A 21,434-nucleotide genomic window follows, 5' to 3' on the forward strand; every position below is an offset into this window, starting at 1 on the left:
AAAAGTATAATTTAAAAAACAAAACAAAACCCAAATCCTCTTTATTGTCCCTAAATATTTCTAAAAGCTCCTTCTGTGTTTTTACTTCGCTGACACTCTTCTAATAGGGCTATGCCACGTCTTCATATTTATTCTTAGTTATATAGCCCTCCTTCTATCTTGTGCATGTGTAGTTTGAAAATTTCAACATCTCAGAAAAATCTGTTTAGCTACAGTGATCACTTAACTTTATTTTAGGATCTTGATTCATCTTGGTTATTTTTAGATTTTTTTTCATTTTCATTTTTGAGACCTATTCCTCTTAAGGCATCCTCGCTTCGAGAGTCTCTGGCCAGAAGATCAGACTCAAGCATTCTCTGAACCTTTGGATATCTGTTAGTTTGGTTATTTTTAAAGCACAGGGCTTATGACTAACTATGTGAAGCTTGCGTTTCCTTATCTATTGTAATCATGTTCAAGATTCCAAGGAGTCCCAATCATTTTCACTTTACTAACTCGTTCTACTTTATTAATCAGAATGAAATACAGAGGAGCCGTTTCAGCCACTGCTTTCTCTACCATCTTTGAGCTGAAATTGCTATGAAAAACAAGCCAGGAATATACAAGATGTATTGCTTTGGACAAATTGAGACTACTGGCAGATGCCTATGGACTCCAACTCATCCACTGAGAACACACCTTGCCTCCCCAACATTAAGATCTTTTTAAAAGGAAAGTTTTTGTTCATAAGGTCCTCCTCCGGCAACGTACTCAAAGGAAAGAAAACTCAAATTGTTTCTTCTCACGCATAAACATGTTAGCATTCTTTCATACCACTGTATTCATGAAAGCATACTTTTTGATTGTTTAAAGAATATGATTCAAGCAAACCAACTCATAGAATATGAGAATTATATTCTTGATCTAGCTGGCTTCTGAGGTCCTTTCCAACTGGAGGGCAAGCCAGCAAAGAATCTTAAAAAGAAGGGGTCAGGGAGGCAATGCTATGATCCAGAGAGAACAATGTCATCAAAGACAAGGAAGAGCATCTAGGAGGAAGAGGTGGTGGTTGGTAAGCTTCACTGACATCAAGCAGGAGTAGAAATGAGAAAAGGCCATTGATTTAGCCATAAGGGATTACTGTCAGCCTTGACAGCATTTTTCAATTGTGAGGTGAAGTCAGATTGTAAGGGATTGAGAAGTGAGGGTTGGTAAAGAATTGAAAGCAGTAAGTATAGAAGATTCTTTGTCAGAGTTTGGCCACAAAATGAAGGAAACACAGGATGATAACTTGATATCATTGGGTCAAGTAAAGGTATTTTAAGGATAAGACATGTTTGTAACCAGCAGGGATAGAATCAGTTAGAAGAGAAAAAGGAAGGAAAGGAATGATATGAGCCCAGCTCTTAGAAGACTGACAGGATAGATAATCAAGAACATAAAGATATGGCAACTTTGGCAGAGGTCAGAAGGGCCATCTCTTTCTTAAAATGGTAGAAAAACCACTTGATCACAGCTCCCTACTCACTTGGGTCCTGGGATGACTATAGTGGGGCTATGCTTCCACAGTGCATCACTCTAAACACAGGTGACTTGAGTGAAACTGGTTCCTTGGGCCAAAGTGAACTCACAGCACCCCCAAATGAAGTACCCAGAAGATACCCCAGACATGCGGCAAGCACTCAGCCCCTAATCAATCTGAGCCTAATCAATCAGAAGCCTAACACCAAATGTAATTAAATTTAACTAAATTAAATTAGAGTTAACTAATTACTTAATTCATGTAGTTAACTTACATAACTAAAATTAGTTAATTAATGTAACTAAATGTAAATAATGTAATAAAATAATAATATCTCTAGAAGGTACTTGTTCTAATACACATGAGTAGCACAAGGCAGCCAGATGGCCCAGTGGAGATAGCCCTGGGCCTGAAGTCAGGAAGACATGAGTTAAAATCTGGCCTCAGATGCTTGCTAGCTGTATGATCCCGGGCAAGTCACTTAGCTTCTATTTAACTCTGTTTCCTCAGCTGTAAAATGGAATAATTACCTACCTCACAGAGTAGTTGTGAGGATCAAATGAGATATTTGTAAAGCACTCAGCACAGTGCCTGGCACAAAGTAGGCACTATATAAATGCTTATTCCACTTCCTTCTTTTTTAGAGTTTACGATCCCCACAAAGTAGGCATCCAAGTTTTATAAGAAGACCTTCAGAGAAGGAGAACCCCTCTGTGGCAAGAGCAAAAAGACATATCTTAACCCTTCCCCCTATGCAAGTTAGGCTGGTTTTTCCTTAAAAGCATTGTGGCATTCTTTGAGACTAGGTTGGTTCAGGGGATTAAAGGCTATTGATGTTGCTGCCTCACTGCTTGAGTAAAAAGTAACCATGAGGAGCTGAAGGAGTGCCTGGAGACTTAAACTGTGCATCATGGTGGGTAATGCAGGCAAAGCAGTTTCAGTCAGCTAAATCAACTTGAGATGGCTTCAGTGCTTACATATCCTTTTACAGATCCTCTTCTTGCTAACTAAGTAAACCTTTTTGTTAACTGGTAGATGACTTATGAGTGTCTCATTTTGTTTCAATATTGAGTTAGGTACAGCCAAAATAGTACAATATTGCAAAGCAGTCCATTCTACTTTTGGACAGTCTACAATATATTCTTTACTTCAAGATCGCTAAACACTAATCATAAGTACATTATCATTGTCTCTCATGGACAACTTAGGGTTTCAATATATTTGACGTTCAAAAAACAAAAAAAGTCCCTGTCTCTTAACAATTGAAAATTTTATAAACATTTTAAATGCTCAGAACTGAAACACCACTGAGGGAATACTTCACAGAGCTAAAAAAGAATAACAAAAGGATCATTTGGAAAAAAAAAACAAAGGGTCTAGAATTTCAATGGAAACAAAGGCCAAAGGGGAAATAGCATTCCTAAGCCTCAAATTACATTATAAAGCAGTGATCATAAAAACTTTAAATGGTTAAAAAGGAAAAGTAGAAGAGTAGAACAAGTAGAAAAGTAGAACAAAATAGATAAGGAAGAATCAGAACCAATTGACCTCAATAACCCCACTGGGTTATAAATTAAATTATTTGGGGAAGAACTCCCTATTTGCCAAGAACCGATGGGAAAACTAGAAAAGAGTTTAGCAAAAATTAGGTTTAGAACAATCAGGCTCCCATTGTACTCCTTAGCCACCAGCTCCAAACCATGCCATTTCCACTCCAGTCATCATCCCCACATCTTCCCCAATGGAACCATGGACTATGCTTCTAGAACCAACCTGGGCTCTGATAGATAATCTTTCACTTTAGGTTCCCCAGAACCTGGCCTCCTCCTCACTTTCTGGCCGCCAGCTCCAGAGCACGCTCCCCTTTAAATGTCTTCCTCCATTAGAATCCTTGAAGATTCTAGAATCCAAAGATCCTTGAAGACAGGGACTATCTTGCTTTTTGGTTTGTGTCCTGAAGGCTTAATGCAGGGCTTGGAACATCATAAACTCTTAATAAATGCTTACTCTATCTTATTACATATGCTACAATAAGCTTAAAATGGGTATGTGACCTGAATATTAAGATAATATCTTAACAAAATTAGAAGAGAACCAGATCAAGTACTGGTTACAGTTATGGCTAGTGGGCAAATTCATCACCAAAAAAGAAATAAAGGAGATTAAAAGAGATTGGACAGGTAAACTATATGACATTAAAAAGCTTTCACAAAACTAAATTAAAGCAAACAGAATAAAAAGAAAAACCATTGGCTGGGGAAAATGTTCACATCAATCATCTCTAGTAAGGGTTTGATATTCAAGGTATATAGACAACCAACAGAATTTGGAAGAACAAAAGCCATTTCCCAATAGATAAGTGGTCAAAGGATAAGAGCAAACAGTTCTGAAATGAGGAACTGCAAATTATTAACAACCATATGGAAGAAAGCTCCAACTTACTAATAACAAGCAAAATACAAATCAAAACAACCCTGAGGTTTAACTTCACACCAAGCAAACTGGGAAAGAAGATAAGAGTTGAGAATGTTGAGAATGTTGAGAATGTGCCACTTAGGTGGCACAGTAGATAGAATACCAGACCTGGTATTAGGAAGACCCGAGTTCAAATTCTACCTCACAAACTCACTAGTTGTATGATCCTGGGCAAGTCACTCAACCTCTGTCTTCCTAAATTTCATCATCTGTTTATGGGACAATAATAGCACCTATCTCCCAGGGATATTGTGAGGATAAAATTAGATAATACTTGCAAAGTACTTCGCAAACTTTAAAGTGCTATATATAAATGCTACTTCTTCTTTGTCTTCTTTTTCTTCATCTTCTTCTTCTTCTTCTTATTATTATTATTGTTATTGTTGTGGTTGTTGTTGTCACTGTTATGATATTAAATGTTGGAAGACACAGAAAGGCATTCTTGGTAGGGCTGTAAATTAATATAGACCCATTCTAGAAAACAATTTGGAATTATATTAAGAAAGTGACTTGAAGGTCCATTCTCTTTGACTTAGAGATCCTACTTCTAGACATATACCCCAAGGATGTCAAATGCTCAAATAAGAGTTCCACATATGCCAAAGAATTTAAAGCAGCATTTTGTGTGTGTGTGTGTTATTGTTTTGGTGCTAGGGAAGCTAGGTGGCACAGTGGACAGAGTGCTGGGCTGGAGTCAGGAGACTCATCTTCCTGTGTTCAAATCCAGCTTCAGATTCTTATTAGCTGTGTGACTCTGGGCAAATCATTCATCTCTCTGTAGCTCATTTCTTCATTTGCAAAATGAGCAGAAGAAGGAAATGGGAAACCACTCCACTATCTTTGCCAAGAAAGCCCCAAATGTGGTCATGAAGAGTTGGACATGACTGAAAAATGGCAACACATGTTTTTGTGTGTGGTAGCAAAGAACTGAAAACAAATTAGATGTCCATCAATTTGAGGAACAGACAAAAAAAATTTCAATACATGAATGTAATGGTGATGTAAGAAATTATTAAAATGATAAATACACAAAAGCAAGGGATCATTTATATGAATGAATACAAAATGAAGTAAGAAAATCAGGAAAATAACATGCACAATGACTTCAACAATGTAAATGGAAACAAAACAAATTAAATGAAACCGAACGCTGTGAAATTATAATAACCAAGCTTGGCCCTCCAAGAGGTATGTGAATACACCTCGTTGCTATTTTTGCAAGGGAGAAAGGGAGACTTTGAGTGTGGAACTATCAAAGTTCAGTAGGATGTGAATGATGTTAGATAGTTGTGCTGAACTACTTTCTCCCCCTCTTGTATAATGTGAAAGTAGATGATATAAAAACAAAAGAAATAAATTAAAATTTTAAAAGACTTCTATCTATATAACATGTAAGTACCTCGATCTGAAACAGATGCATGGTAAAACTTACAAATTTAACAATAAATAGTAAAACTTCTATGCAATAAAACTGAAAGCTTATATTGACAGTAAGATCATCATTTCGTGAAACTAGCATAATAACAGGGTAACTGTTTTTCATATTAATATTAAGAGTTGCTTTGAGTGATCTGCTTTAGAATAAAAAAATATGCTTTGGTGAATTCAATGGCATAGAGAAATGACAAATTTTCACAACTATGGAAATGTGAGTTATTTCTTTTGGGGTATGTCTATCAACCTTCATGTGTGTCCTGCAGGTGGCAATATCATGAAGTGAAAACAAAGAAAACTTTTAACACATACTTTTAAAACAAGAATGGCTTCCATTTTAGAATCTGCTCATTTGAATGGGCAATACATTTTAAAACATTTTCAGGTAAAAAAAATGTGCTGGGAGAAAATAAAGAGTAACCACTGTTTAATTGTACATTTCAAAAAAAAAAAAAAAAAAGATTATGTGAAAGAGATGAGGGACAGCTTTTCTACTCTATTTTCTCACTAAATTCTTAGAGAAGTACTACAAATATCCATCACTAGACATAAGAACATTGCCTCTGCTTTAAGTCATGTACGTTAAGACCTGTTCTTGCTTAGATTGCTGTCAGTTAATGGCATACTTTATGTAAAAGCACAACACTTTGGGTGAATGGATTCTGTCCCTTTTTTCATCACCTACAGCCTCTTGCAATGACGACAAGAAGCTAGTATTCATTAAAAAAAAAATAGACCAGGTATGTCTGTACTATGTCAGTTAGCCTGGTTCATATAAACCACAGAAAACAATACAAATCACATTCAAACCCAAACTCCTATGTAATAATTTATAACACTCACAGAAAGTTAATTCAACATAGGGACAGAAGAGGGCAGAGTAGAATTTTTAAAATTACATTTAATCAAAGTGTTATAGACCATACTCAACTCCTCCCCAAAAGAAACACTAACAAAATGATATTCAGGGAAAAGACATCATATGTTTGCATTATTTGGTACTAATCTAATTCAACTTAGGAGTTCTAGTGGATTGTGTTTCCCTAATTTGCCTGCCATAAATTAAAGGTTAAAATGGCTTGGTCTAATTAACCTAATATAGATATCAAAGTTTAATAGAGACTTACGAAATGGAACACATTATTACAAAATAGCAGCAAACAGATTATTAATGCAATAGAAATAAAAAGTATTACAAAAGATTAAAAGTAGCACAAACATCCACATTGGTATACAAAAGTGAGTGAGAGGGTAACAGATTAAACTAAAAGCTGCTTTGTGTGAAAAAAGTTAAAAATCAATATGGTTTAAGTAATTTCTTTAAATTATCTGTACTTTACATGTTATATGCAGGTAGGAGAGAAAAGGGGAAAAAATTCAAAATTCATTTCATGGGGAAAGTAAAAAAGGCGAGTATGCAAAGGGTTGACCCCTGGCAGGAGGCTCCTACTTTGAACAGAATGCTACAGAAGAACAAGGGTTTGTTTCAATGTTTAAGCCATTACGCTGCCTTTGGCAGAACAGTGAAAGCCTATGTAGATCAACACATTTTCCTCAGGGAGCAAGAAGAGTAGTTGACACACAGATTTACAGGCAAATAGACTGGCAATTATGAAATATTAATAGGGTCTTATTGTCATGAGAAGTTGATTGTCAAAAATGATTCTCCAAAAATCTTACTGGCAAGTTGGAGCTCGTGACATCCTAAATTGGTAACCTCCCAGCGACATTTCCTGAATACTAATTCTCCCCATACTGGCTGCCCACCTCCTGGACTTCCTTCTTCCTGATGCTGGCTATATATCTGGCCTTGGTCAAGTCATTTAACCTTCCATGGCCCCAGTTTATTCATTTGTAAAATGAGAAGGTTGGACCAAGTAGCCTTCAAGGTCCTTCCCAGCTCCAGATCTTTGATCCTCTGAATCTCAAAGCCATCTCTACATAAGCTATGTTGCTGTGACACAATGGGATAGTGCATCAGCATCGGCAGTATATTTCAATCTTCTTAAATCACCTCTTGCCATTAAAAGTTTTAACTTTTCAGTAGTTTTCCTCAAAGTCAGAAATTATGAACAGGCTGCAGCTGTCTGCCTGATGAGCCAAACGCTTTAAAAATAAGGCTCTGTGCATAATTATGTCGATTTTGACAAAGATGCAAATCATTTCTTGGCAAAGATCCATCTTTTTCATTACACTTCGGTTCTTCCAAGAGGTTTCTTCTTTCAAAAGGAAAGAAAGAAGGAAGACAAAACAAAAAACCACATCACAGAATAGCTCAGAACATTTCACCCTTACTCTCATTAAATGTACCACTACTACAAATGGTATCACTTAAACATATAACTAGCTACTGCCCAACAAGAATGATGAGAATAGCAGGTTAGAAAATTTCCAATGCTCAGGTCATAGAATTTCATGCAATCTCCTTTTCTGAACTAAGTTTTAGTCTTAAAATTGGAAAGGACGTTAGACATCGTCTAAGTCAAGTTTCCACCCAACTAGGGAATATACTCTACAACATTGCCGATACATCATCATTCAATATTTGCCTATATACATCTAGGAATGGATAACTCATCACTTCAACTAAAGTCCCCAAGTTTTGAGTGTTTGTTTTTTTTTTAATGAACTGCTTACTGTCAAGCCATGTCTCCCCCAAGCTGTATCTCAGTTTATTTTTTAACTTCCATGAAGGACGTCTTTCCTGTTCTTTTTTGTATACGGAAATGTTTGTGTTTGTTATTATTTAAGTTCATAATAGAGAAAATGTTTAAAATGAAGTACTGGACACAAGATTCCATTAGCTGAAGTTAATACAACAGGTCATTAGTACTACTACTCTTCATAAAAATGTCTAGCATTTATATAACAGTTTAAGGTTTACAAAGTGCTTTACATATATATCTTATTTGATCCTCACAACAAGACCGTAAGGTTGGCACTATTATAATCCCTCCTTCACAGATGAGAAAACTGAAGTTGAGAAGTTCAATGACTTGCCTATGGTCATACAGATAGGAACTGAGGTAGGATTTGAACTAAGGTCTTTTTGACTCAAAAAATCTAACACTATGGTACCTAGCTGCATTAAAACAACAAAATAAAGGAACTTCTCTACATTAGAGAAACATTTTTCAACTTGTCCATAGGAATATTCTATTTTTTTATTATACAACATCAACTCATTCCTTTGTTTTGTTTAAGTTTCTTTTTAAAACATATTGCCTGAAAAGAAGCCACCAGCCATCCTTTTCCACTCTTTAAAAACAAAACAAAAAACCCCTGAGTAATTACAACTCCAAATCCAAAATCAAACAAACACACAGATATAGCTAACTTTCCTAGCAACTGAAAGGCCTGAAATTTAATTAACAGAATGGAATATCAGGGCATGTACTAACAATGGCTTGGCATAAAAGCACTACTAAAATTCATAGTTCAATCCTAAAAGGTAAAACTAAACATGGAAACCAGATGGGAAACATATTTGGGGTCAGATCTCTTGGTCAACAGATGTCCTGTTGCTCTCTAGAAATAAATCTGCAAATTCAAGTTCCTCTGATCTGGTCATGAATATGAGAACATACAATGAAAAGTAGGGAAAAGTGGCAGCTCTGCATACCCTGCATATTTTTGGGCATAATGTTCACTAACGAAATAATTCCACACAGATGCAGTAGACTCCAGAGTTTTTGTTGGCATTTTTCTGGGAATTACCTAGTTTGAATCATAATAATTATTGAGTTATAAAGTGTTCAACTACTATAAAAAACTAAAAGTTTTATTTATGTATAAAAAACTAAAACTTTACTTTCACAATGTATATAATAAAAGATCTTATTTTAGTATCCTGTACCATAACTTCACTCTATTTTTGTAATAGCTGACAAATTGATTGATGGTTCACAAACCATTTTAGGTCCATTATTTCATTTGATCTTCACAACCATAGGAGGAGGGCAGGCTGACATTAATATCCTATTTTAGAGATAAGGAACCTAAACCTCGAAGAAGTTAAATGACTGCCATAAGACATAGGACCAAAAGGCTCACAGAATATAGAAATGGAAAGAAACTAAAAAGACCGTCCAGTCCAACTTCCTCATTTTACACATTAGGAAACTAAGGCCCAGACCAGTTATAGGATTTGTATAAGCCAACCAAAGGTTTTGACTCAAGGTCTACTGCCATCATCATCTCATTGTTATGACTGAAAAAAAACCTTAATGGTGTACATATCTACAGTCATCCATCTCTATGCCAGGACAATAATTTGAATAGGTTATATGGCAAAAATACGGCACAGCAAGTTCACTCAATAAGTAAAAGTAACGGTGTACAGGAGGTAAAAAAAATTTTTGAAAAGTGAGAAAAAAAGAAAAAAATTCTCCACAATATCCCCACCTCCACAAAAGCAGACATCCTAGGGTATATAACATAAATGAACCTCCCACCAGAGATCGTGGAAATCTTGATTTTTTTTTCTGCAGGATTTATTACTTTCCACTGAGCGTCCATTCATGCAGTGTTCTTCTTGTTTCTATTCATAGCACCAGATCCTTACTAGCATGCACAACCTCAAAAGAAAAGAAAGACTAAATACAAACTGCGTAAAAGAAATAAAATAAAAAAAGCAAGACACAAAACACACAGTAAAAAGAAGGGAGTCCTGGGACTAGAATTTTATGACTAACATACTATCACTAGCTCTTACTGGACTCACCTTGTATGCAACACTATTAGACGAGTCCACAATGATAAACAGAGGTTTTCTGGTAAAAGGATAGAGATCTCCAGGATGAAGGCTAGGAAGAGAAATAAAGAACTCAGTAAGCCCAACCATCCAAGTCAAATATTACAGGCCTTGTTCTTTTTTTTTCCCCTTTTTTTAGCTAATACATAAGGAAAAGAATTTTTAAATTTTTGTCAGTTTTTATTTTTATTTTATTTATATTTTCACTTCCACATTTTTTTCTCTCCCTAATCCTCTTCCCTGCCCACTGAGAAAGAAAAATGATACCCATAGTCACGCAAAACATTTCTGCATTAGCTATGTTCGGGGGGAGGAGGGAAGCAAGAAAAATAAAGAAAGTGAGAAAATGTTTCAATCTGCACTGTAGCCCATCAATTATCTATCTGGAGGTGGATAGCAATTTATATTATGAGTGCTTTGGAGTTGTGGTAGATCACTATGTTGATCAGAGTTACTAAGCGTTTTACAGTTGATTTTCTTATGATATTGCAGTTACTGTACACAGACTGTTCTTTCGGTTCTGCTCACTTCATTTTGCATCAGTTCAGACAAATCTTTCCAAGTGTCTCTGAAAACATTCCTTTCATCATTTCTCAGACCACAATAGTATTCCATCACCCTTATATACCATAACTTGTTCATCATTTCACCAATTGATGGGCATCCACTCAGTTTCCAATTCTTTACCACCACAAAAAGAACTACTATAAATATTTTTGTACATTGTGGGTCCTTTTCCCCTATTTGTGATCTCTTTGGGATACAGACCTAGCAGAGGTATTGCTGGATCAAAGTATACGCACAGTTTTATCACCCTTTGGGCATAGCTACAAATTGTACTCCAGAATGGCTGGACTAGATCACAACTCCACCAGCAGTGCATCAATGTACCTTTTTTCCCACATGCCCTTCAGCATTTGCCATTTTCCTTTTATATCATGTTAGCCAATCTAGCAGGTATGAGGTGGTGCCTCAGAATTCTTTCAATTTGCATTTCTCTAATTATTAGTGATTTAGAGCATTTTTTCATATGACTATTGATAGTTTTGATTTCTTCCTCTGAAAACTGCCTGTTCACATCATTTGACCATTTATTAACTGTGGAATGGCTTCTATTTTTATAAATTTGTCTCAATTCTCTATACACCTGAGAAATGAGACCTTTATTAAAGAAACTTGCTGTAATTTTCCCCCCAGTTTCCTATTTTTCTTCTAATTTTGGCTACATTGGCTTTGTGCAGAAACTTTTTAACTTTATGTAATCAAAATCATCCATTTTACCTTTTGTGAACCTCTCTATCTCTTGTTTGGTCATGAATTCTTCCCCATGCATAGACCTGAGAGGTAATTTATTCCATGTTTCACTAACTTGTTTAAATAACCCTTTATGTTTAAATCATGTACCATTGTAAGCTTGTCTTGGTATATGGTGTGACATGTTGATCTATGCCTATTTTCTGCCAGACTACTTTTCAGTTTTCCCAGTAGTTTTTGTCAAATATCAAGTTCTCACCTCAGTAGCTGAAATCTTTGGGTTTATCAAACGCTAGGCTACTATGTTCATTTGTTTCTATATATTGTATGCCTAGTCTATTCCATTGATCAACCTCTCTGTTTCTTGCCCAGTTACCAAACTGTTTTGACAATTACAGCTTTGCAATATAGTTTGAGATCTGGTATTGCGAGGCCCTCTTCCTTCACTGTTTGTTTTTTTAATAGATTCCCTTTGATTTTCCTGACCTTTTATTCCTCCAGATGAATTTTGTTATTATTTTTCTAGTTCTATAAAGTAATTCTTTGGTAATTTAATAGGAAAAGAATAAAAGTTAACTTGGGGAACCTAAAGTCTTGAGGGTTACACAAGTAGTGTCTGAAGTGAAATATAAAACAAGGCCTCCAGATTCCAAGGGCAGAATCCTTCCCACTGAAATAGAAAGAGTTGAAATGCTATAAACTTTAGGAGAGGGTATCTATTTCTTGTTTTTCAGAAAGTGATTCCAAGTGCTTGTCTTGTCAAAAAGGAAAGGGATTATAAAAACCATTAGTACAACTTAAATTCTCAAGCTCCTTAAACCTTAAAATCTACACATATTTCTAAGATGTTGTATGTATAAATAAGGATTTCCTTTACTCTCTCTGAATAATAGTAATTATATATTAATAAAACATTATTATTGGAAATGACCTTAGAGATTATCTGATTTACCTTTGTCACTGTTTAAATGAGGAAACTAAAGCAAGACTATGATTTGCACCATGTAAAACAGATAGTAGAATTCAGTCACTTACAGCACTGTTTTAGTAGTTAGGAGATAGAATTAGGATAAAGTGCTTACCTTTCCCTAGTTTTCAATCTCTCAAAGTGGGATATTACACATATACTAGCATGCAATAATGATAGTAAATAACTAGAATGCAGAATATGAGAGGTATAAGGTGTTATGCAAGATCTGAGGAATAAAAATGATTCCTGACCAGAGGGATCAGGAAAAAAGTGCTAAGAGAAGACTCAAGGTCTCTTGATTACCAGGTCTGTGTCCTTTCCATTAAACCATGGTGTCTCTTCTGTGTCTGGAGCAGAGGTTGGCTTTTGGATGGCAGAATGTGTCGCTTCTCATGCCAATATCATTAAGTTCCACCTTTCTAGCTTTCAAATATAGGTTTGCCCTCTTACTATTCAACATCAAGCCATTAGTAGGAAGACAAAGGACAAGAACAACATTGTTGTGAAGAGGATCTTTAGAAGATGACTTTCTACCTACAATTCTGGTTATATCAATTACCAGAGCTCTCAGTTTCAGAGATCTTACTCATGTTAAGATCAATATGAGCAAAAGGATTCTTTCTTTCTTGAATAATCAACAAAAAGCCTTCAGTAACTGGCATCAATTGGCTCTGTCATTCATTGATTAAGTGACCTTAGGGAAATCATTCTGACTTTCTGCGCCTCAGTTTCCTCATCATTGCTTTGCAAAGTACTATATAGCTCTAATATTTTAAGTTCTGATTACTACCATTCTATGTTCTTAGGTCCCTGTGCTTTGATATTTTACATTTCAAAGATCCCTTCCCAGCTAACCTATTTCTAGGTTAATTTTGGATTTTAATGAATGCTTAATTATATTCTGTTGCATCTCTGTATTGCTAGAAATCTTCTATTTCAATAGGAAGTATAAAACAGGACTGACATACTTAGGTGTCACAATAGATAGAGGTCTGGGCCTGGGGTCAGGAAGACCTGAGTTGAAATCCAGCCTCAGACACAGCTGCATAACTCTAAGCAACTCTCAACCTCTATTTGCCGCAAAGTCCTCAACTGTAAAATGGGGAGAATAATAGCTCCTAGTAACTACCTCCCAGGGTTATTCTGAGGACCAAACGAGATAATAATTGTTAAGTGCTTAGAATAGTAAATTGCACATAGTAGGTGCTATATAAATGCTTGTTTCCTTCCTTCTCTCTCCCTATCCCCAAAAGGAATAGCTGAAAGCTAGATCAGCTCTCTTACCAGTGCATTTCTTTATGGGTCTGATTTCGTTTGTGGATGGCATCTCCATTTATAATATCTCGATTACTATTAGTGAGGACTCCTCCAAAATCATATGGGCCTGTAAAACGAAAAGGAAGAAAACCTGACATTAGTTGGAATGTTACTGTTTATCTTAGGTTCAAACAAAATGAAAACAAGTGAACATATATTCTCATCACAAGAGAAAGAGAAGTACACATTTTCTAATCACATTATATAATACAGCATCTATTCTAAACAATTCCAGGTAGTGTTTACTTAAACGTTATTAGGGTTTTTTGCATTATTTGTTTGTTTCTAAAATAGGGCATAATGAGAAACAAAGTAAAAACTTACTATATGACATTATTGGGAATAACAAAAGTGATGGAAAACTTGAGTCATTATAATTAAACTTTCAAAAAAACCCTAACATTTCATATGAAAATTAAGATCAATAGGTCCTAAATATCATGTGAAACAACAGACAGAAGAATTGAAATTTTTCCTAATAATCTCTTTTATAAAGAGCTATGGAAAAATTTACCTAGTTTTAGGTTTGCTCTAAAAGCAAACATTACTGAACTATTTTAGAAGTTTGGGAAGTCTCCTAATGATAAATATTTCAGTCTCAAGGAAACAGGAGCAAATGTCAGTGCTATATCAAGTGCTTCATTAAGGTCAGCATGGCATAGTGTACAGAGAGCCATACACAAAGCAAGAAAAACCCAGGTTCAAGTCCTATGTCTAAAACATTCTAGGAGTGTGATCCTGGGCAAATCACTTAACCTCTCAGTGTTCCAGACCAGTGTTATCAAACTCAAATCGGGCAGGCCATATGTTGACGTAGAAAACCACAAAGTAATATCATCTATATTGTATTGTGTTTTTATTTATTTTCCTAAACATTTTTCAGTTACATTTTAATCTGATTTGGGCCTCACAGGCTATGAGTTTGACATCTCTGTTCTAAGAAATTCTCTAGGACTATATGTTGCACACTTACATTTGTAAAAGAAATTTTCTCACCTGTAAGTTCTCTATATCAACGAAATCTCCAGTTCCTATCCTCTGCCCCTTTCTGAAGTCACACTTTAATATTATGAAATACTATTTTTCAAACTATTCCACCATGAAGCAATGTGGCATAATAGAAAATGTGCTGTTCAAACTGGCTCTGATACCTTCAAGCCATGTGACTTTGGGCACATCAATTCCCCATTATAGGCCTCGGTTTTCTCATCTAAAAATGGGAATGATCATGTTTACATGCTCTATCTTACAGGGTTATTCTTTGGAAAATGTTTTATAAATCATCATCATTATTTTTGTTATTCTGCATATTCTGAGAAGTCTGTATGAAAAGAGGAAATCCTTCAACATACTAGAACACTAGAGGAAAGACTTGAATAAAATTGGTATGAAATAATAAGATGGTGGACAGGGGTTTACAATATGCATCAGTGGAGGGAATAACTAACCAAGCAAAAATAAGGATCCACAAAAGAATCTGTAAATCCAGAACTAGGTATGTTTAATATAATCAAACATACTTCTGAAGTTAAGCTTCTAGGATGACTTAGCTACTGTGAAACATGACTGAAAATATGGTGTTTCACTATAAGAAGGTAGAAAATGAGCAAATTAGTAAAGGTCCAGTATCCTAGGCATTAATGTTTTACCAATCACACACTAGACGAAGTATAGAATCCAAGTCACTTATCCACAGAGGCTTTCAAAAGAAGTTACTAGAAATAGTAAACGCACTGTGTAACAAACAGAATCCTCTTATTTAATGAAAAATTCACTTCAAGTTTTCAGGCTTAAGAATGAGAGGCAAATAGGGAGGAACCCAAAGTCAAACTGGCTAGCCTAGGTACAGGAAATATAAACCAGCATACACTAATGCAAAATAAGACATGCAATATCAAATTGTATTTTTCTTACCCCCTCAAAAAAATCACTGCAACAAAAAAATTACAGAGATTTTCTTTTCAACATTTTAAGAGAGTCTATGAGTCATGCAAGGAAGGGGAAAAGAGCATGCTTCATATAAAGGAATGCAAGTTTCAAAATAGAAATGAGTTGAAAAAAATATTAAGAAAATGAGATAGAATTTCTTTCCATCAGAGAAACTGTTTTAATTACTTAAATCAACATATCTAAATATTCTGACCATTCTATTCCTATCAGAGTTTTCGGTTTTACCAACAACATCCTAATATTCAACTTGGTTTAAAAAAAAAAGAGAAATGTAAAGAAGGACAGAATCAACAAAATCATGACAAGGGCTTGAACTTTCACAGTAATAAAAGTATTATGATTTCTACAAAGATTCTCAGCCACACTTCAGCCACAGACCCAACTATATAATTCACTAGAGGTTCAGGGAACATGATCATGAAGGAGAAAATCATGTTATGAAGTCCAGAACAACAAACCAAATGAGCTTTTGGGGGTCTTCAAAATCAACAATGTTCAGATGATATTCAGGCAAAAACTGAGGCATGCTCTTAATGTGTGATCAATAGGTTCATAGAAACATAGAATTTAGAGCTAGACTGGAATTTAGAGATGATGATCTTATCAAATTTCATTTTATAGAAAGAAACTGAGGCCCAGGGAAGTAAAGAAACTAAATGGTCATAACTAATAAGCAACTGAGCATGAATTCAAATCTACAGGTCTTTGGACTCAGTCTAGGGCTCTTTCATGTGACTAACAGGTTTCTATATATACTGTTTAAGCAAATAAAATTAACTGGGGGTCTAACAGTAGCATTACATTCAAAAGATAAACTGGAACTTTAAATTGAATGCCTCTTGAGAAAGGCATTTTGAGACAGTCAGGAGGCCACAGGCCATCATCTTGCAGAATATAAAGAGAATTCAAGCCTTGCTCATGACAGGGAGCATTCCTTTATTATACCTTCACTATCAGAACGACCTGTGGGAAAAACTCCAGTGGCTGACAGGTAAATCAGGAGCACACTGTTGGCTGGCAGCTCCTGGAATTTAAGACATACACATATATAAAACAATAAACAAGGCGAAATATGCTTTTTAAAAAACAATTTGTGACATATTCAAGAGCAATAAATTCCCCTACCACAATGTGGTGACAGCTAGAGCCAAATTTAAAATCCTATTCTATTTTCAAGCAGAAATTTCAGTTTTGTTGGCTTAGAGATCACAGAATATTAGAGGTGCAAGGGGCTTAGTAATCATCTTAGTCCAGTCCTCTCATTTTACAGATAATAAAACTGAGGCTTAGAAAACTAAGTGACTAGCTCAAGGTCACACAACTATTAAATAGCAGAGGTGGACTCATACACAGGTCTTCTGGCTCAAGTCTAATGGCCTTACCACTAAACTACACTTCTACTCTGTAATTTCTACTTGTTTCATAACTGTCTACACAGCAAATAATCAAACAGCTAACCACTAATTAATGTATATATCATCACAAGTTACAAAGATTATTTTTAGACACTAACACCCATTTTTTGCATACCTAAACTCAGATTTGGAAGTAGCTGGGTGGTGCCATGGACAGAGTGCTGGACCTGGAATCAGGAAGGCTTATTGTCCTGAGTTCAAATCCAACCTCAGAAACTTACTAGCTGTGTGACCCTAGGCAAGTCACTTAACCCTGTTTGCCTCAGTTCCTCATCTGTAAAATGAGCTAGAAAAGGAAATGGAAAACCACTCCAGTATCTTTGCCAAGAAAACTCCAAATGGATTCATGAAGAGTCAGACATGACCAAAATATTACTGAATAACAAATTCAGATTCAGAGCTAGAGGTAGGTTAAAAAAAAAAAGCAGAAGTCTAATGCACAGCAAATGGAAAGGGTGGCACAAGGGACAGTTTTTAAGATACAAGTTTTCATGATTGCATGAATGCTCCAGTGAACACTAATTCATACATAAATGGCACCCTTTTCAAAAGTAAAACACTCAAGCCTTCCTAGGTTGCAAAAATGCCTTGTTCCAGCTCTGCCTAAAATAGATACATAATAATTACTGGGCTAAAAGACAAACTCTCCTCCCAGACATGTTTAAAAAGCGTCTACATCGGGGCTGAAAAAAAATATCTGAGATCTTTAATCTCCCAAGTTGCTACAAATGAAGCAAAAGTATATTTAGGGTGCTTCTTGATATCTGACAAATATACATAATAAGACACTGTTTTACCTGATGGGGTACTGGAAATAACTATTATGCCTGCAGTGTTGGGGGCATGAACACTTATAGTAAGCACAGTGGTAGTTCATCAACACATTCATTAACTTTGTTGAAAAAAAAAACATTCATTAATTTTCCTCAGGAAAATATGTATCAAAAGCTCTTTCTATACTACACAGCGATACTTAGGATTCCTATTTTCCCAATTCAAAAGTAGGTGTTTCATTTTAATATGGCTCACCAAATTTGTCACTGGTATAGTTAATGATATGTTTCTTTGGGGACCCATTTTTTTTCTAGGCAATAGAAAACGTGATCACACAAACCTTAAAAGAAGCTGCTAAAAATGTATATAGCTGGCTGAAAGTTGGTTTGTACAGCAGATATTTATGAGGGTTTTCTCGCCGGGCAGGCTTGTCAGCAGATTCCTGTAACCACACAAAATACCAAAAAAATAAATAACTCGAGTTTATTTTAATGGACAATTTTCAATTTTTTTCATGAAGCAAATATGTTCTGGTACACTAAGTAACAAATGCCATTTTACTGGACCTACCTACTCATGTTGCCCATGAAAAAAAAACTTTTATGGCTTAAGGTCTTTCACAGAAGACCTCCTCTGATATATGAACATGGTATAAAGCTAGATCTACATCTTGAAAGCTACTTCTAGTAGGGTCTAGCTCTGATATTTCTAGCTCTGATTATAGATTCAGGGAGGAACTATGTGTCATTTGAGGATGAGCCTAGCCCAATGCAAAGAGGCTCATTACCAGAATACCGGCTACTTGATGAAACTTATTCTGATCACATTAAAAAAAAAAAAAAGAATACTGCACAAGTGGTAGAGGGGTTGCAATCTACATCTGTGAAAGAAACATCCATAGTAATGAAAACATAGATCTTCTGAAGGCCTGAAGAATTATTTTTACTGTACACTAATCCTTGAATTGTAAGGAAATATAGACTCCCTTCTGTATACAGTACAAGCAGCTCAAAGTGTTTTATCCAGCTTAAAAACCACTGAGGAGCATCACCTGCATTCCAGGTTTGTTCATCTGTGAAGCTAAATTCATTGGCTCTCGTTCTAAGGCCTGCAACATCCGGAACATGTCAACAGTTAGTTCACTGAACTTCACCTATAAAAGAAATAGACCAAAACATTAATACATTGGTCAAGGGAAAGAGACAGTCTTAAGCAAAGCCCAGTAAACCAAAGAACTTAATTATAACGTGCTGAAGAAGGCTACTGTCAACTTACTTTAACTCCTTTTCTTAAGTTCTCTTAACTATAAAGAAGCCACATAAGTAACTAGCCAGTCAATAAACATTTATTAAGCACCTACTATGTGTCATGCACTGTATACAAGAAAAGGTAAAAGTCAGTTCTTGCTTTCAAGGAACTCAGTCTAATGGGAGAGACAATGCGCAAACAATTATGTTCAAACAAGCTAAATATAGTATGAACTGGAAATGATCAACAGAGAGAAGGCATTAGAATTAAGAGGAATTAGGAAAGGTTTCTTATAGTAGGTACAATTTTAGTTGTGACCTGAAGGAAGCCAGGAGGTAGAAATAAGGAAGGGAATCATTCTGGGCATGGGAGTAGGGGAGGGAAGGGGGAGTGGCAGAGAAAAGGGAAACAGTCATTGAACATGACGAAGTTCGTGTGTGTGGGAAGCAAACACAGAGAATAGAGGAAGCACTACTCTCTCAACATTCCTTTCCAAACAACTTTAAAATAAATGCATCAAATTTAATTTCTGGAATGGCAAAGCCAAGAAAAGGTTGAGGTGAGATATTTTTACAGTCCAAGATAACTAAGGAGGTCAGAAGGAGAGTTCTGTGAAACTGGGATGAGGGCTGGCGCAGAGCACACATAATGGCAATACTAGTTGTGAGATATGACAGTAGTTTCAGGAGCTCTCAGCCCAGAGATGGTAAGGGAATTAGAAAACTAGTTAGAAAGAGATTACAAGGGACCCCTGTGCTAACACTGGGCACAGAACAGGGCACTGTTAGGCAACTCCATTGCACATATCCACTTCTGAATTGCAGTTTGAGGGCAAAAAGGAGCACTTTCAGACACAAAGGATTAGGGGCCCTGAGGAGCAGTAGTGCCTGTGGCTGCAGGGGATCAGGGACTCTTTCTGAGTAAAGACTAGAATGCAGACTAGGAGAGCAGTGACCTCTCTCCAAATCACACTATCATGGAAGCACTGAAAACTTCCAAACTCCCAGAACTAGCTCTGAAAATAGCACAGTAAAAAATCCTGAAGCTTGGGGCAATGTTATACTCCCTCCCTCAGGTGAACAGATCTCAACTTTAACATAAAATTCAAAGTTAAGAAATAGGCTGGGGAAATAAGCAGACAACCAACAAAGAACCCAACTGTAAAAAAAATACTATAGTGACAGCAAAGATCAAGACACAAACTCAAGAGAAGACAATGATGTCAAAACAGCTATAAGCAAAGCTTCAAAGAAAAAAATGCAAATAGGACACAGGTCCAACAAGAATTCCTAAAAGAACTACAAAAATTATTTTAAAACTCAAATAAGTGGCAGAGGAAAAATTGGGAAAAGAAGTGAGAACAATGCAAGAAAAGTAAGAAAAGACAATTAACAGTGTAGTAAAAGAGACACAAAAAATACTGAAGAAAATAAGACCTTAAAAAAAACAACAGAATTAGCCAAATGGTAAAAGAGGTACACAACTTCATTGATGAAAAGAACTTAAAAAGAAGAATTGGTCAAGTGGAAAAAGTACAAAAGTTCACTGAAGAAAATAATTCCTTACAAATTAGAATTGGGCAAGTAGAAGATAATGACTCCATGAGATATGGAGAAACAATAAAACAAAGTCAGAAGAATGAAAAAAAAATTAGAAGAAAATATGAAATACCTCATTGGGAAAACAACTGACATGGAAAATAGTCAGAGATATCATTTAAGAGTGAATGGACTACCTGAAAGTCATGATCAAGAGCCTAGACATCATATTTCAAGAAACTGTAAAGGAAAACTGCCCAGATATCCAAGAACCAGAGGGTAAAATATAAACTGAAAGAATCCAACTATCACTTCCTGAAAGAGAACCCAAAAAGAAAACTCCCAGGAATATATCACTAAATCCCAGAGCTCCCAGATCAAGGAGAAAACATTGTAAGCAGCCAGAAAGAAATAATTCAAATATTGTGGAGCCATAATCAGTATCACACAAGATTTAACAGCTGCCAGATTAAAGAAGCTGAGGGCTTGGAATATAATATTCCAGAAGGCAAACGAGCTAGGATTACAACCAAGAATAAATTACTCGGAAAAACTGAGTATAAATCCTTTTTTGGGGGTGGGGATGGACATTTAATGAAATAGAGGATTTTCAAGTATTGCTGATGAAAAGATCAGTGATGAATAGAAAATCTGACTTCTAAATACAACACACAAGGAAAAGCTTTTACAGTAGATGGGAAAATGAGGCAGAGAGGCAAGGAGGGCAGACTTTAAAGTGAAAAAAGGGCCAAGGTATACATAGGGACTTGTGATTTTGTCTGTAACCTTTTTTTTCTGTTCCTCC

At 35.8% G+C, this 21,434-nt stretch overlaps 1 protein-coding gene across 3 annotated transcripts in view; it reads right to left on the minus strand.

Annotated features, from left to right (window-relative positions):
• The window catches only part of LOC114047355 (protein SCAI), a 211,957-nt gene that overhangs the window by 29,431 nt on the left and 161,092 nt on the right, over positions 1 to 21,434 (minus strand). For all 3 annotated transcript variants that reach the window (XM_027868164.1, XM_027868163.1, XM_027868165.1), the window contains exons 10-14: positions 18,895 to 18,996; positions 18,184 to 18,285; positions 16,600 to 16,678; positions 13,672 to 13,771; positions 10,134 to 10,215 (exon numbers count right to left, since the gene is read on the minus strand). In XM_027868164.1, coding sequence (XP_027723965.1) covers positions 10,134 to 10,215; positions 13,672 to 13,771; positions 16,600 to 16,678; positions 18,184 to 18,285; positions 18,895 to 18,996 — 465 coding nt within the window. The remainder of the gene's footprint in view (positions 1 to 10,133; positions 10,216 to 13,671; positions 13,772 to 16,599; positions 16,679 to 18,183; positions 18,286 to 18,894; positions 18,997 to 21,434) is intronic.

This window comes from Vombatus ursinus, unplaced genomic scaffold (genome assembly GCF_900497805.2).
Source record: "Vombatus ursinus unplaced genomic scaffold, bare-nosed wombat genome assembly UNPS02014786.1, whole genome shotgun sequence".
In the NCBI taxonomy this organism is placed as follows: domain Eukaryota; kingdom Metazoa; phylum Chordata; class Mammalia; order Diprotodontia; family Vombatidae; genus Vombatus; species Vombatus ursinus.